The sequence below is a fragment of the Polyodon spathula genome, chromosome 8 (assembly GCF_017654505.1).
Source record: "Polyodon spathula isolate WHYD16114869_AA chromosome 8, ASM1765450v1, whole genome shotgun sequence".
NCBI classification, from domain to species: domain Eukaryota; kingdom Metazoa; phylum Chordata; class Actinopteri; order Acipenseriformes; family Polyodontidae; genus Polyodon; species Polyodon spathula.
The window spans coordinates 9,984,021-9,997,994 of record NC_054541.1 but is presented as its reverse complement, the minus strand read 5'-3'; the positions used below and the strand labels follow the sequence as shown (position 1 = coordinate 9,997,994).

Below are 13,974 nucleotides of genomic sequence, written 5' to 3'. Positions count from 1 at the left end.
TAAATGGTTAACAATAGAAGTAAAAACACAACTGAGGCTGGTTGTAGAAATGGGATTTCTGGGCATTCCACACTTTATTCACAAACTAATAACATACCAAATTGTCATTAAGGAACAAAAAGACCAAACAAAGTCTGTATATTTATATACAAGGCAGGACCTGTGTTTTAATTGAAACTCTGCTTTTAAGATAAAGGTGCTTGTCAGTTTCAGAGGTCACATTTGGTGTTCTGAAACGGTGGGTAGAAACAGTACTGATGTTTTAAGAACATGTTAAAATCTTCAAACCTAGTCCTTTGTCATTCAGTTCAACAGGTCATACAAAATCTGTATCAGGAATTCTCAGACTGGTAGTTTATAAACTTCAAAGATCTAGGCATTAAAGTCAAAATTACATTTTAAACAATTTAAAAATGGGGCCTCAAAAGTTACCTAAAGTGGCCACTTAAGTCACAAGGCAGGACTTGCGGTGTGCATTCAACATTGATTTGGAACTAGTTAAGGTGAAACTGAACACATTTTGAATAGGCTTTATCTTTGCATGTCCACTATAAAATATATTTTGACATTTACATTAACTGCAAAACATTACATTCATCTACATACAGCAGTTTTAATATATTTGTTCAGACCGTCATAGCACCAAGTATAGCAAAATCAATTTAACCAAGAACAGCAATCAAACATCATTGGTGCAGTTCCAACCAAAAAATATATATATAATATATATATATCTAAGATAAATTATATATATATATTTATATAAAAACAATCAAGAAAAGGTTAGACTTGGACTGTGTTGTATTGTGCTTGGTACAGGCTTCCAAGGTGAATGGGCAACAGCGAATGCATTGTCTTATTGTTCAGATCCCCCCCATCACCACTGAACGCTTCAAGCAGCTACCCTGTGCTGTTCTTTTGTATGCTGGCAGCCGCCTGGTCTGGAATAAGTAATGCCGAGGTTGTCTTTTAGCCCACCACTTTGTGAAAGTTTAGCTGCCCTTTGACCCTGGCAGTGCCCTGTTTTGAAAGTGTATGTTTGACACAGTCCTTGAAATAAAGAAGCTAAAAAGGTTCCAGGTTCTACACTGGTAGAAACACCCTGATGTGTCGAGTCAGCCTGTTCGAAGTGAGGATCAGTAACCTGGTTTTGAATCCAGCCAAGGAAATCACATGCTGTGTTCAGGGTGGGAGTCGATTTCTATTCCTACTTTAAAATCAATTTCCAATTTCCATTCCCTTTTAATCGATTCCAACACATCATTGATCAAAATTGCAATTTAGCAGTTATCTGTTTTAAAATGTGTTTCTCGCAGTGGCAACAGATTACATGAATCAAAGTTGCTGTTAATCAATTAAATTGGCACCAAATGAAAGCAGTTGAACAATCTCAACATTTATGATGTCTCTCCAAAATATCAATTCATATTCCTTTGAAGGAATTTCAATTGGGAATTGATTTTAAGAAGGATACAAAAACAGGAATTGACCTCAACCCTGGTTGTTTCCACTGTCCAGTGTAACCATGCTGAAAAGTGAGAACAGTTCCCAGGAAAGGTAATGGCACAGATATAATAATGATCATAAAATACAGGAGAATAAGAAGAAAGTAATCTGCATCTGTTCATTCCACACGGCTGTTTGTATGAATGCCGCAGTCCCTGTAATTCAGAAGCTTTGTAAAGTGCATTCAGATGCTTTTTATGTATTAGAAGTGCTACACAATGTAACTAATACTATTTGCTTTAATTAAATTAGCCCCCTGGGCACTGCCACGGCAAAGAACTCAACAACACCAAGTGCCAATAACACTACAACTGAGATTAGCCACAATCAAAAGCAAAAAATGAGAGGCAGCTGGATCAAAGTATAGACCCATTACAAAACCTTCACTCATCACTGGGCAAGTATTACAAATTGAGGATTGGAATCCATTATAAACACCACGCACCGTGCCCTGGGAAAGTTCATTAGTTGTAACCTTAATAACCTGCTAGGACTTTCAAAAGCAGAACAGGATGATTATAGCAAGATTCATCCAAACAGATTTATTTTGGGGGAGTTATTGACCTTAAAGGCATTGGAAAAATATATTGTGCCGTGTGTCCTGTAAAAGTAACCAAAAAATTAGAGAAAAGCATGTTTTGGTCTTTATTCCTCAAGAACAGCCTCCCCCAACTGAGCAACGCTGCAGCTAAGGAAGTCTTGCGAATCATCTCAACTGAAGTCGCTGCAGTCGCAGGGAATGGAGTCCAAGTCATCTGAACTGAGAGTTTGGCTTTGGGGTTCCTCATTCCCTTCCAGGCTGTCCTCTCGCTCATCCAGAAAGGCTTGGGCCTCAGACCAGTCAGAGCTGTTCTCATCCCACTGGAGCCCCAAGGCTTCTCTCAGAGCTTCAGCAGTGGCTTCCTGGAGGAGGAGGGCAGGCATGGCGAGGGTGGTAAGGTAAAGCGCAGAAGCAGATGGACTGGTAGACGTCGGTGCCTGGTCCCTTCCTCCACTCTTGAGGGAGACACCAAGGTGCTGGTTGCTATTATGTCCATTGAAATTGCCCAGCAATGCAAACATTCTATCTACAACAGCCCCGAAATCCATCCAGTCCTCCAGGCTAACATTAAAATTCAATTTGAAATCATAGGCATGCTCGTCAAGTCTGTACAAGGTTTCAAGTTCTAACCAATTAGCCTCCCCGGCGAAGTCCAGGTGCTCGAAGACTTTAGCCTTCCCATCCTTCCCAAATCTGCCCTCTGCAAATGAGAAACATTTTTTTGTTTGTTATAGTCATATGTGTCTGTGTATTGTCTGGAATAACTTCCCCTAATCCTCAAACTCAGAATTATTAAAAAATCATCTTTGCAAAGAGAAGGCAGTTTCTATTCATACGTTTTTTTTAATTTGATAGTTCACAGTCTATCAACTTACCATTCAAAGGTCCAAATCCATACAACTGCAAGTCTTGGCAGAATAGTGTGTGAAATACTGTGCAGAGGTCAAACACTTACTACATTAACCTGGTGTTTCCACAAGTACCATAAAGGGCTGTGACACGTGCATAAAATCTATTCTAATTTGCTGAAGGCGGACCATTTCTTACTTAACCCTTGAATGATATTGTGACCTTGTGTTAACAGCTCATCTGTTACATTGTGGGCTGTGATTGTTTTTGATCGTTAGAGGCCGTTCCATTGTACTGTAGATACTGAACCTAGTGAAGGTAAGGCAGAATGGTTTTCTTCAATGCATGAATACCTGAAGTATACTATATACTGTACTAGAAAACAACAATATATACATTTTATAGTTCATTCACCTTAGCACATGTATACTGAAAAAGAAAAGGCACTTTGTGTGAAGGTGAAATGAATGCTAAAAGAATGGTGACATTAAGGCCAAAAAAGACAGTAATGTACTGACAGAGGCAATAAATAAGAAAGATTGGTATCAGATGTTATTTTGAATTCACCAACAGTCAGCTCCTAATCAGCTTTTCTATTCTTCAGCACAACATTAAAAAAATAAACACGTACAAATAAATGGTTACTCCGCGGGCACATTGCCTAAGATCACAACACCTGTTTTGTCAACACACCTCATGCAGTGAGTGCATGCAGGGAGGGAGGTGTATTGAAAGAAGACAATAAGAATGATGCAGAAGTGATGATCTACAATCTAGTGCAGCATGCAAAACAGAAAAGAGGTTAATGCCCAGACAGGACAGCCTAGCGCTCCAGACTCACAGGGATTTCGAGGTGGGTTTCTTCATTTTTTGCCACTTTCGACGCTGATACTGCCTGATATACGAGCAACAACAAGAGAAATGGTTAGAACCTTTCCTCATTAAAAAGCAACTGTGACTGCCAGCTTCCACCGGTCTGGATGAACAGGAGCTCTACCAAACAGCATGCTCTAGCAAGTTCAATTGAGCATCAGACTTCAAGCCAGCGAAGTAGAAAGCAAGCTGATCAGTAGTTTCATTTAAAGTGTTTTTTTTTTTTTTTTTTTCAGTATTGTTTTCAATAGTGTTTATAAACTGAATTTAAACTGCAGTTAAATCCTGCTGCTTTAATCACTTCTGTAAAGATGGTTTACTTTCAAATAAACTATTCTTTTGTATACCGTTCAAATACTTTGTTATACTGGCATTCCAAAATAAGAAAATACACATTAAAATTTTTAAAAAAAATTGCAATATATATATTGCCTTTGCTTTGTATTTTGAATTGTGGCTTCAAGCATGCATAATGTAACGGTACCAAAAGTTTATTTTAAGTAGCAAATATACCTGTATTCATCAAAACTGCCCCCATCTTTATCTCCTAAAGAATAAAAAAATAAAAGGTTTAAGAGAGGTTTCGAAACCCACTACACAGTTAATGCACATTACAAAAGGTGGCACGTTGCCGTGGCGTCGCAGTATGTGAACCAGATGAATTTCATGCTCAACGAGACACTTTAAAATCAAAGTTGTTTGACATTCATGGGGGGGGGGGGGGGGGGGGGGGTTGATTATTAGTGAAGATGAATTTATTTCTTGCCCTTTTAATCTTCCAATTACCTTTTGGGATGTTTGGAATTGTTCCTGTGATATCATTATAGGACCAACAGAACTCATGCAAATTGTATAACAGTGGCAAAGGAGAATCAAAACATTTAAATGGCATTTGAAATGATGTACTCTAAAAACTAAAATACGAAATGTTCACAAAATGCTTGGCTTGTTTGGAATGAGACGACGGGCACATGCCTCATTCTCTTTGCATCAGTGCAAGGAGAAAAAAAACAAAACTGAATGAGTATAGTACAGTCTCTTGCACTATGCAAGATGTGCAATGTGTTCGCCCCGGTTGCAATGCGAGGCTTACCAATCTCCAGGTTCCGAGTGCGGGGGTTACACTGCTTGTGTCCCTTGCAGCTCCGCAGCTCCATCAGCTGAACATGAAGCAGGTTCAGCACATCCCGGTCCAGGGTGTTCACTGCGTTAATGAGCTACCAAGCATAAAAAAATAAAAAATAAATCTACAGTTCAGAAAGCATCCATTACACTTTCCATCCTTAGCGCTGTGCCGTCAGAAATCACACTGGAACCTCAGGGAACCCCTTGGTCCCAGTCCTGAGGTAATGTAGAAATATATGTTAAAAAAAAAAGTGTCCTGTTTTCAAGTGTAGTCAATAAAGGAGTTTATTCTTCGGCTTGACAAAAATAATGCAGGACTGAAAGGGTTAATATAAGGGTCAGAATGGTATGTTGAGAAAGTAGTGTTCAACCTAGGCCTGGTGTTTAAATAACAGTTAACCAAGGTAGTGTCAAGCATGGTTTGTCTTGGTTGTGTTTATTGGGGACAAAGTTAAGATATAAAAAAATTACAGGATTTACACGAGGGTGGCATATGGATGGTTTGTGTGAGATTTGACTTTCACTTTAAAATAACACCTCCCTCTCCTTTATAACAGAATTAAAGGTGAACAATAGCGCTTTAAAGGTAATGTGTTCCCCTCCCCACTATTCAAATGTTTGCACTTGTCTATCTAGTCCTCCCACCTGGTAGGGGTCAGTGTTGAGATTGAAGTACTCCAGGAATCCTGTGGCAAACTCGCAGAACAGGAAGTTGTGCGTCTCGTTGATGGTCCTCATGCACCAGTAAGTGTTGTTGTTGGCACTTGTGCACGCACAGAATGGACCCACTAAAGAAAAATAAGTCTGAAAATCAGCAAGGACAGAGACTTCCTAAACAAAATAACCTGCAACCTCAATTGAACTGCTTCAACCTAAACCCAGAAAGTTTCTTGCCAGTTTTTATCACACAAAGCAAACAGAACCAGGCCTCTTATCTTATATTCTGGAAAATAGGGATGATTTTGAAGTCCTCGCGTATTTGAAGAATTCTGTCTATCGCTTGATGAAAGTTGCAGTTCTCACTTGTCCAGAAGGGGGCAGTCTGCCAGTGCTGGTTGTCGTGTGTGAAGCAGGTGAGGCCCGGCATGCTGCAGGTGTCATTGTTCCTCAGTCTCTTGAGCAGCTTGCGCAGTTTCTTCTTCCTGCGCTGCTCTTTCTGCAGCCACTGCTTCTTGTCCTTCTCTTGCCCTTTCCTGCAACAGCACACAGGTACAGAGAACACACGTCAGACAGGACTGGTTCCACTGGTTCCGCCTTAGGACGTACTTATGCTTGATTTCCCTTATAGACTGTACAGTCATCACCATTGACTAGATAGGATAAGAAATGGGGAAACAATATTTTGGGTCAAGGACCTGGTTTAATGAGAGGCCAGCAGTGTGTGAAAAGCATTTCTTCCTTTCAAAAACAAAACTCTGTTTCCACCTGGGTGGGTTTATATCTGAATCACAGACAATGATGGGCCACTAGAGTAAAGCGCTCCAAAACGGACAAGACTGGGAGGGAAACCCCTTGGAAATGATTACAACGGCTGGTTACAATGCATCCAAACAATGTAATAAAGGGGCTTTAAAAGTCCACACACTCGGGTAGCACTGCTAGATTATGGTTTAAAAAAGGGGTGAGAATTCAACTTTCATTTAACTGGATACAGTAGGACTGAGTATGGAAATCATCAACATCACTGTACAATAGTGAGGTGCTATACAGTCCTGTTCGAATACAGTAAAACTCATGAGCAGGTCGGCACATGTTTTGACTACTGCCTTCATCAGTATTAGTTTTACCTTGAGTGTTTCTAATGTTTTATTGTATGTGTAACCCTTCGGATCTACGCACTAGATGGTTGAGCTGTATGGATGGAACTAAGTTCTAGCGGTTTGTGAGATCTGATTACAGGATGAGACTTCACAGTAAGTGCCTCTTGAAGATGTGTGATTTCATACAGAGCTGGAGATAACAAACCCATAGCATCCAGCCGATCAAGGCAGGGTTTGCTGTGACGCCTACCCTCAGCTCAACACTGTCTCCCTTTAACATGGAATGGTCTAAGCGTTTGTAATAGGAGTCTGGTTCCCGTCCCGAAGTTGTGTGAAACTCTTCAGCTCTATGTTCAATTTGAATTATTAAAGCAAGGCATTGCAACAGCATTCTTGCTTCCCCACTCAACATCCCAAAGAGACACTCACGTCAAACCCTTGGCGATGATGACACGTTACATCCGAGTTCTCCTTACCTAAAAGGGTGGAGGTTGGTTCTTTTAAGCTTCAGTTTCCTCTTGTGCTTAGACTGGTAACTAAAACACAAGAACAAACAGCAGCGTAGCTGGCTGAAAGCTGCTCAAATGCAATCCTCTTCGGTCTGTCTACATATCAGATTAAAACAAGTTTGTCCGAAAGGTATTTCAGTGATTCGGGAATCCCGTTTTGTAGGACGTAAAGTAATCCCAATGCAAGACAGAAGTGGTATCCTCAGATAAAGAGGTATAGCTATGTGTCGGATTGTCTGAATACAGAAGATAGTTTTCAGCAGATGCAAGATATTGGATGGTAGTATCTTAGAAGAGCTGTTTTTAAAACTACATAGGAAAACCATTTAATTTAACCTAAAGTGAAAATACAATACACATTTGTGTGTTAGTTGTTGTTTTTAGTAATATAATTGTGTAGAGGTTGTATGCGGTGGCTGTGGTGCTCTTAAGCACAGTCCTGAAGCTCACCTGAACTTACTGCAGTCACATTCCTCTGGTCTGGCTCTTTTCAGGTGACCTCTCACCTCTCGCAGGTTCTTTATCTTGGTTTGTAGAGTTTCAATCTACCGGCAAAGCAATGTTAGATATGAAGTTTTTGGTGTAATGGTATTCATAAACATCCACTGTTTTACCAACAGGGGCCTTATGATAACCTTGCCTTGTAGAAGCAGAAATGAACTGAAATCTGACAAAAAATTGTGAGGACTCACCTCATGATCAATATGAAGTTTGTGATCCTTCCATGCTGTAAGCGACTTGTACAGGTCAGTATCACATTTCACCGTGTCATTGGCTAGAATGTAGCACCTTAAAAACTACAAAAGAATATTATATATATATATATATATATATATATATATATATATATATATATATATATATATATATAAAATGTATGGATTTTTTATTATTTCACATACAAAACAATTTGCATTCCTAATATTCTTGTATTCCATCTTCAAGTGCCATTTTCCTTTATACCACTCTAGAGATGTTGTCCATTAGGAGAACCGCTCAAGTGGTTGTATACTGTAGAGTGATAAGCGATCCCTCTGCTGTACCTGTGAGTGACCTTGATGGAGGAGGGGATCATGAGTTCGTTGGGGCTGCTGGAGCTGTTGAGACTCCCTGTGCCGCTGAACCCCTCATCCTCTTCCTCCTCCCTTCCCCCCTCGGACAGCCGCTTGCTGTTATTCCTCGGCATGACGGGCTCGTAGCCATCCTCCAGGTCCACACTGTACAGCTCCCCATTGAGCTCCACCGACACGGCGCGCGACGAGCGGTTCCGAGCATAGTTCTTGTTTGTCTTCATCTCTGAGAATGAGGGGAAACAAGGGGAGAAGGTATAGCCTGTCTCTTTGATCCTTAGTTTAACCATGGTATAAATATGATGTTTTTATAAATGTAAAAAGAAATTATAAATACATGATAAATAAACTCATCATTTTTGGTCTCCAGGGTGGTCAGGTTGTTCAATATTTTTGAGGTTAGGGTCAGGATGGGGCAGTATTTAGCCAGCATGGTTATTAGCCTGTATTGAGATTTAAACCTGCACACCATGCTCTGGATATGAGCTACACAAATTCTGCACATAATGAAAGATGCTTTGTAAAGAGTTCTTACAGGTCACAAATACATATTGACTAACTAGACAGAACCCTGCTTAGTTTCAAAGTCAAGATATGATTAACCTTGAGGTGGTGGGGCTGCAGGATTTCGTGATGCCATACTTTTTGCAGTGTTTGTGTGACACCACTAGATGGAGTTAAAGAGCAATTTATTTAAGAACAGCCTTTTCTATGAGGGAGAATATAAATGACACAATTATTTTCATTAAGGTTATCACAATGAAGTGAGGCTGGTTTTTTAACCCTTACCTACAGTAATACTTGAATGCGTACCAAAGTTGTGTCCAATGTGCAGTCATGCAATTTTTATTTTAATTTTTTTGCTAGTCCCATGTGTAGACCACAAACTTGTGCTACGCATATACTTTTCCATCTATTTGTTGATGCTAACTCGTCCTCTTAATGAGAATGCATTGATGCACTACATTCGCCTAATACAATGAGTTTTTAATTAATTGAACACTAATGTTCATACTGCTTTTGCATGTGATTTAACTTTACCCTAATTTAAGTGGCTGTTTTTTAAATACTGGGCATTCTTCACCTATTGACACTGAGGTCTTGAACTGACCGAAAAGTTTTCACTGTTTCCCTCCTGCACTGTTTCATTGTTTCTCTCCTGCACTGTTTCTCTCCTGCGCTGTTTCACCGTTTCCCTCTTGCACTGTTTCTGTTTCCCTCCTGCACTGTTTCACTGTTTCCCTCCTGCACTGTTTCACTGTTTCCCTCCTGCACTGTTTCACTGTTTCTCTCCTGCACTGTTTCACCGTTTCTCTCCTGCACTGTTTCACCGTTTCCCTCCTGCACTGTTTCACCGTTTCCCTCCTGCACTGTTTCACCGTTTCTCTCCTGCACTGTTTCACCGTTTCTCTCCTGCACTGTTTCATCGTTTCCCTCTTGCACTGTTTCACCGTTTCCCTCCTGCACTGTTTCACCGTTTCTCTCCTGCACTGTTTCACTCCTGCACTGTTTCACCGTTTCACTCCTGCACTGTTTCACCGTTTCCCTCCTGCACTGTTTCACCGTTTCCCTCTTGCACTGTTTCTCTGTTTGTCTCCTGCACTGTTTCACTGTTTCCCTCTTGCACTGTTTCTCTCCTGCACTGTTTCACCGTTTCACTCCTGCACTGTTTCACCGTTTCACTCCTGCACTGTTTCACCGTTTCACTCTTGCACTGTTTCTCTGTTTCTCTCCTGCACTGTTTCTCTGTTTGTCTCCTGCACTGTTTCACCGTTTCACTCCTGCACTGTTTGCACTGTTTCACCGTTTGTCTCCTGCACTGTTTCACCGTTTCACTGTTTCACCTGTTTCACTCCTGCACTGTTTCACCGTTTCACTCCTGCACTGTTTCACCGTTTCACTCCTGCACTGTTTCACTGTTTCTCCGTTTCACTCCTGCACTGTTTCACTGTTTCTCTCCTGCACTGTTTCACCGTTTCCCTCCTGCACTGTTTCACCGTTTCCCTCCTGCACTGTTTCACCGTTTCCCTCCTGCACTGTTTCACCGTTTCTCTCCTGCACTGTTTCACCGTTTCTCTCCTGCACTGTTTCACTGTTTCTCTCCTGCACTGTTTCACCGTTTCCCTCCTGCACTGTTTCACCGTTTCCCTCCTGCACTGTTTCACTGTTTCTCTCCTGCACTGTTTCACTGTTTCCCTCCTGCACTGTTTCACCGTTTCACTCCTGCACTGTTTCACCGTTTCACTCCTGCACTGTTTCACCGTTTGTCTCCTGCACTGTTAGTCCCTGTTAGTCTCCTGCTACGCTGTTTTTCCATGTTTCCCTCCTGCACTGTTTCTTAATGAGTTTCTCTCCTGCACTGTTTCTAATACAATGAGTTTTTAACTAATTGAACACTAATGTTCATACTGCTTTTGCATGTGATTTAACTTTACCCTAATTTAAGTGGCTGTTTTTTAAATACTGGGCATTCTTCACCTGTTGACACTGAGGTCTTGCACTGTTTCACTGTTTCTCTCCTGCACTGTTTCACCGTTTCCCTCCTGCACTGTTTCACTGTTTCTCTCCTGCACTGTTTCACCGTTTCCCTCCTGCACTGCACTGTTTCACCGTTTCACTCCTGCACTGTTTCACCGTTTCCCTCCTGCACTGTTTCACCGTTTCTCTCCTGCACTGTTTCACTGTTTCTCTCCTGCACTGTTTCACCGTTTCACTACTGCACTGTTTCACCCCTCCTGCACTGTTTCACTGTTTCCCTCCTGCACTGTTTCACCGTTTCCCTCCTGCACTGTTTCACTGTTTCCCTCCTGCACTGTTTCACTGTTTCCCTCCTGCACTGTTTCACTGTTTCCCTCCTGCACTGTTTCTCTGTTTCCCTCCTGCACTGTTTCACTGTTTCCCTCCTGCACTGTTTCACTGTTTCCCTCCTGCACTGTTTCACTGTTTCCCTCCTGCACTGTTTCACTGTTTGTCTCCTGCACTGTTTCACTGTTTGTCTCCTGCACTGTTTCACTGTTTCCCTCTTGCACTGTTTCTCTGTTTGTCTCCTGCACTGTTTCACTGTTTGTCTCCTGCACTGTTTCACCGTTTCCCTCTTGCACTGTTTCTCTGTTTCTCTCCTGCACTGTTTCACCGTTTCTCTCCTGCCTGCACTGTTTCTCTCCTGCACTGTTTCACCGTTTCTCTCCTGCACTGTTTCACTCCTGCACTGTTTCACCGTTTCTCTCCTGCACTGTTTCACCGTTTCTCTCCTGCACTGTTTCACCGTTTCCCTCCTGCACTGTTTCACCGTTTCCCTCCTGCACTGTTTCACCGTTTCCCTCCTGCACTGTTTCACCGTTTCCCTCCTGCACTGTTTCACCGTTTCCCTCTTGCACTGTTTCTCTGTTTGTCTCCTGCACTGTTTCACTGTTTCACTCCTGCACTGTTTCACCGTTTCACTCCTGCACTGTTTCACCGTTTCCCTCTTGCACTGTTTCTCTGTTTCTCTCCTGCACTGTTTCACTCCTGCTCTGTTTCACTGTTTCACTCCTGCACTGTTTCACCGTTTCCCTCTTGCACTGTTTCTCTGTTTGTCTCCTGCACTGTTTCACCGTTTCCCACCTGCACTGTTTGTCTCGCACTTTTGGGCTGTGCTTCAGAATAAAATAAATTACTTTATATTTTTGCACACATTTTGAATTTAAGCTAATTGCTAGTCCCATGTGTAGACCACAAACTTGTGCTACGCATATACTTTTCCATCTATTTGTTGATGCTAACTCGTCCTCTTAATGAGAATGCATTGATGCACTACATTGGCCTAATACAATGAGTTTTTAATTAATTGAACACTAATGTTCATACTGCTTTTGCATGTGATTTAACTTTACCCTAATTTAAGTGGCTGTTTTTTAAATACTGGGCATTCTTCACCTGTTGACACTGAGGTCTTGAACTGACCGAAAAGTTTTCACTGTTTCCCTCCTGCACTGTTTCACTGTTTCTCTCCTGCACTGTTTCACCGTTTCCCTCTGCACTGCACTGTTTCACTGTTTCACTGTTTGTCTCCTGCACTGTTTCACCTGTTTCACTGTTTCTCTCCTGCACTGTTTCACTGTTTCTCCTGCACTGTTTCACTGTTTCTCTCCTGCACTGTTTCACCGTTTCCCTCCTGCACTGTTTCACCGTTTCTCCTGCACTGTTTCACTGTTTCCCTCCTGCACTGTTTCACCGTTTCTCTCCTGCACTGTTTCACTGTTTCTCTCCTGCACTGTTTCATCGTTTCCCTCTTGCACTGTTTCACCGTTTCCCTCTTGCACTGTTTCACTGTTTCTCTCCTGCACTGTTTCACTGTTTCCCTCCTGCACTGTTTCACTGTTTCTCTCCTGCACTGTTTCACTGTTTCCCTCCTGCACTGTTTCTGCACTGTTTCTCTGTTTCACTCCTGCACTGTTTCGTAGTACCTGTTTCCCTCCTGCACTGTTTCACTGTTTCTCTCCTGCACTGTTTCACCGTTTCCCTCTTGCACTGTTTCTCTGTTTCTCTCCTGCACTGTTTCACCGTTTCCCTCCTGCACTGTTTCTCTGTTTCCCTCCTGCACTGTTTCACTGTTTCCCTCTTGCACTGTTTCTCTGTTTCACTCCTGCACTGTTTCACCGTTTCACTCCTGCACTGTTTCACCGTTTCCCTCTTGCACTGTTTCTCTGTTTGTCTCCTGCACTGTTTCTCTGTTTCTCTCCTGCACTGTTTCACCGTTTCCCTCTTGCACTGTTTCTCTGTTTGTCTCCTGCACTGTTTCTCTGTTTGTCTCCTGCACTGTTTCACTGTTTGTCTCCTGCACTGTTTCACCGTTTCCCTCTTGCACTGTTTCTCTGTTTCTCTCCTGCACTGTTTCACCGTTTCTCTCCTGCACTGTTTCACCGTTTCACTCCTGCACTGTTTCACCGTTTCTCTCCTGCACTGTTTCACTCCTACACTGTTTCATCGTTTCCCTCCTGCACTGTTTCACCGTTTCCCTCCTGCACTGTTTCACCGTTTCCCTCCTGCACTGTTTCACCGTTTCCCTCCTGCACTGTTTCTCTGTTTGTCTCCTGCACTGTTTCACTGTTTCACTCCTGCACTGTTTCACCGTTTCACTCCTGCACTGTTTCACCGTTTCCCTCTTGCACTGTTTCTCTGTTTCTCTCCTGCACTGTTTCACTCCTGCACTGTTTCACCGTTTCACCGTTTCCCTCTTGCACTGTTTCTCTGTTTGTCTCCTGCACTGTTTCACCGTTTCCCACCTGCACTGTTTGTCTCGCACTTTTGGGCTGTGCTTCAGAATAAAATAAATTACTTTATATTTTTGCACACATTTTGAATTTAAGCTAATTGCTAGTCCCATGTGTAGACCACAAACTTGTGCTACGCATATACTTTTCCATCTATTTGTTGATGCTAACTCGTCCTCTTAATGAGAATGCATTGATGCACTACATTGGCCTAATACAATGAGTTTTTAATTAATTGAACACTAATGTTCATACTGCTTTTGCATGTGATTTAACTTTACCCTAATTTAAGTGGCTGTTTTTTAAATACTGGGCATTCTTCACCTGTTGACACTGAGGTCTTGAACTGACCGAAAAGTTTTCACTGTTTCCCTCTTGCACTGTTTCAATGTTTCTCTCCTGCACTGTTTCACTGTTTCTCTCCTGCGCTGTTTCACCGTTTCCCTCTTGCACTGTTTCTGTTTGTCTCCTGCACTGTTTCACTCCTGC

At 42.0% G+C, this 13,974-nt stretch overlaps 1 protein-coding gene across 5 annotated transcripts in view; it reads right to left on the bottom strand.

Annotated features, from left to right (window-relative positions):
• Positions 1–1,676: 1,676 nt before the first annotated feature.
• Positions 1,677–13,974, bottom strand: part of LOC121319347 (extracellular sulfatase Sulf-2-like) — a 102,052-nt gene continuing 89,754 nt past the window's right edge. For 3 of the 5 annotated variants that reach the window (XM_041256690.1, XM_041256692.1, XM_041256691.1), the window contains 10 exons: positions 8,207–8,459; positions 7,856–7,952; positions 7,614–7,708; positions 7,131–7,190; positions 5,918–6,087; positions 5,540–5,682; positions 4,863–4,986; positions 4,283–4,316; positions 3,738–3,791; positions 1,677–2,747 (listed from right to left, as the gene is read on the bottom strand). In XM_041256690.1, the coding sequence (XP_041112624.1) occupies positions 2,717–2,747; positions 3,738–3,791; positions 4,283–4,316; positions 4,863–4,986; positions 5,540–5,682; positions 5,918–6,087; positions 7,131–7,190; positions 7,614–7,708; positions 7,856–7,952; positions 8,207–8,459 (1,061 nt within the window). In that variant the 3' untranslated portion in view covers positions 1,677–2,716. The remainder of the gene's footprint in view (positions 2,748–3,737; positions 3,792–4,282; positions 4,317–4,862; positions 4,987–5,539; positions 5,683–5,917; positions 6,088–7,130; positions 7,191–7,613; positions 7,709–7,855; positions 7,953–8,206; positions 8,460–13,974) is intronic. The other 2 variants (XM_041256693.1, XM_041256695.1) reach the window with 2 other exon arrangements.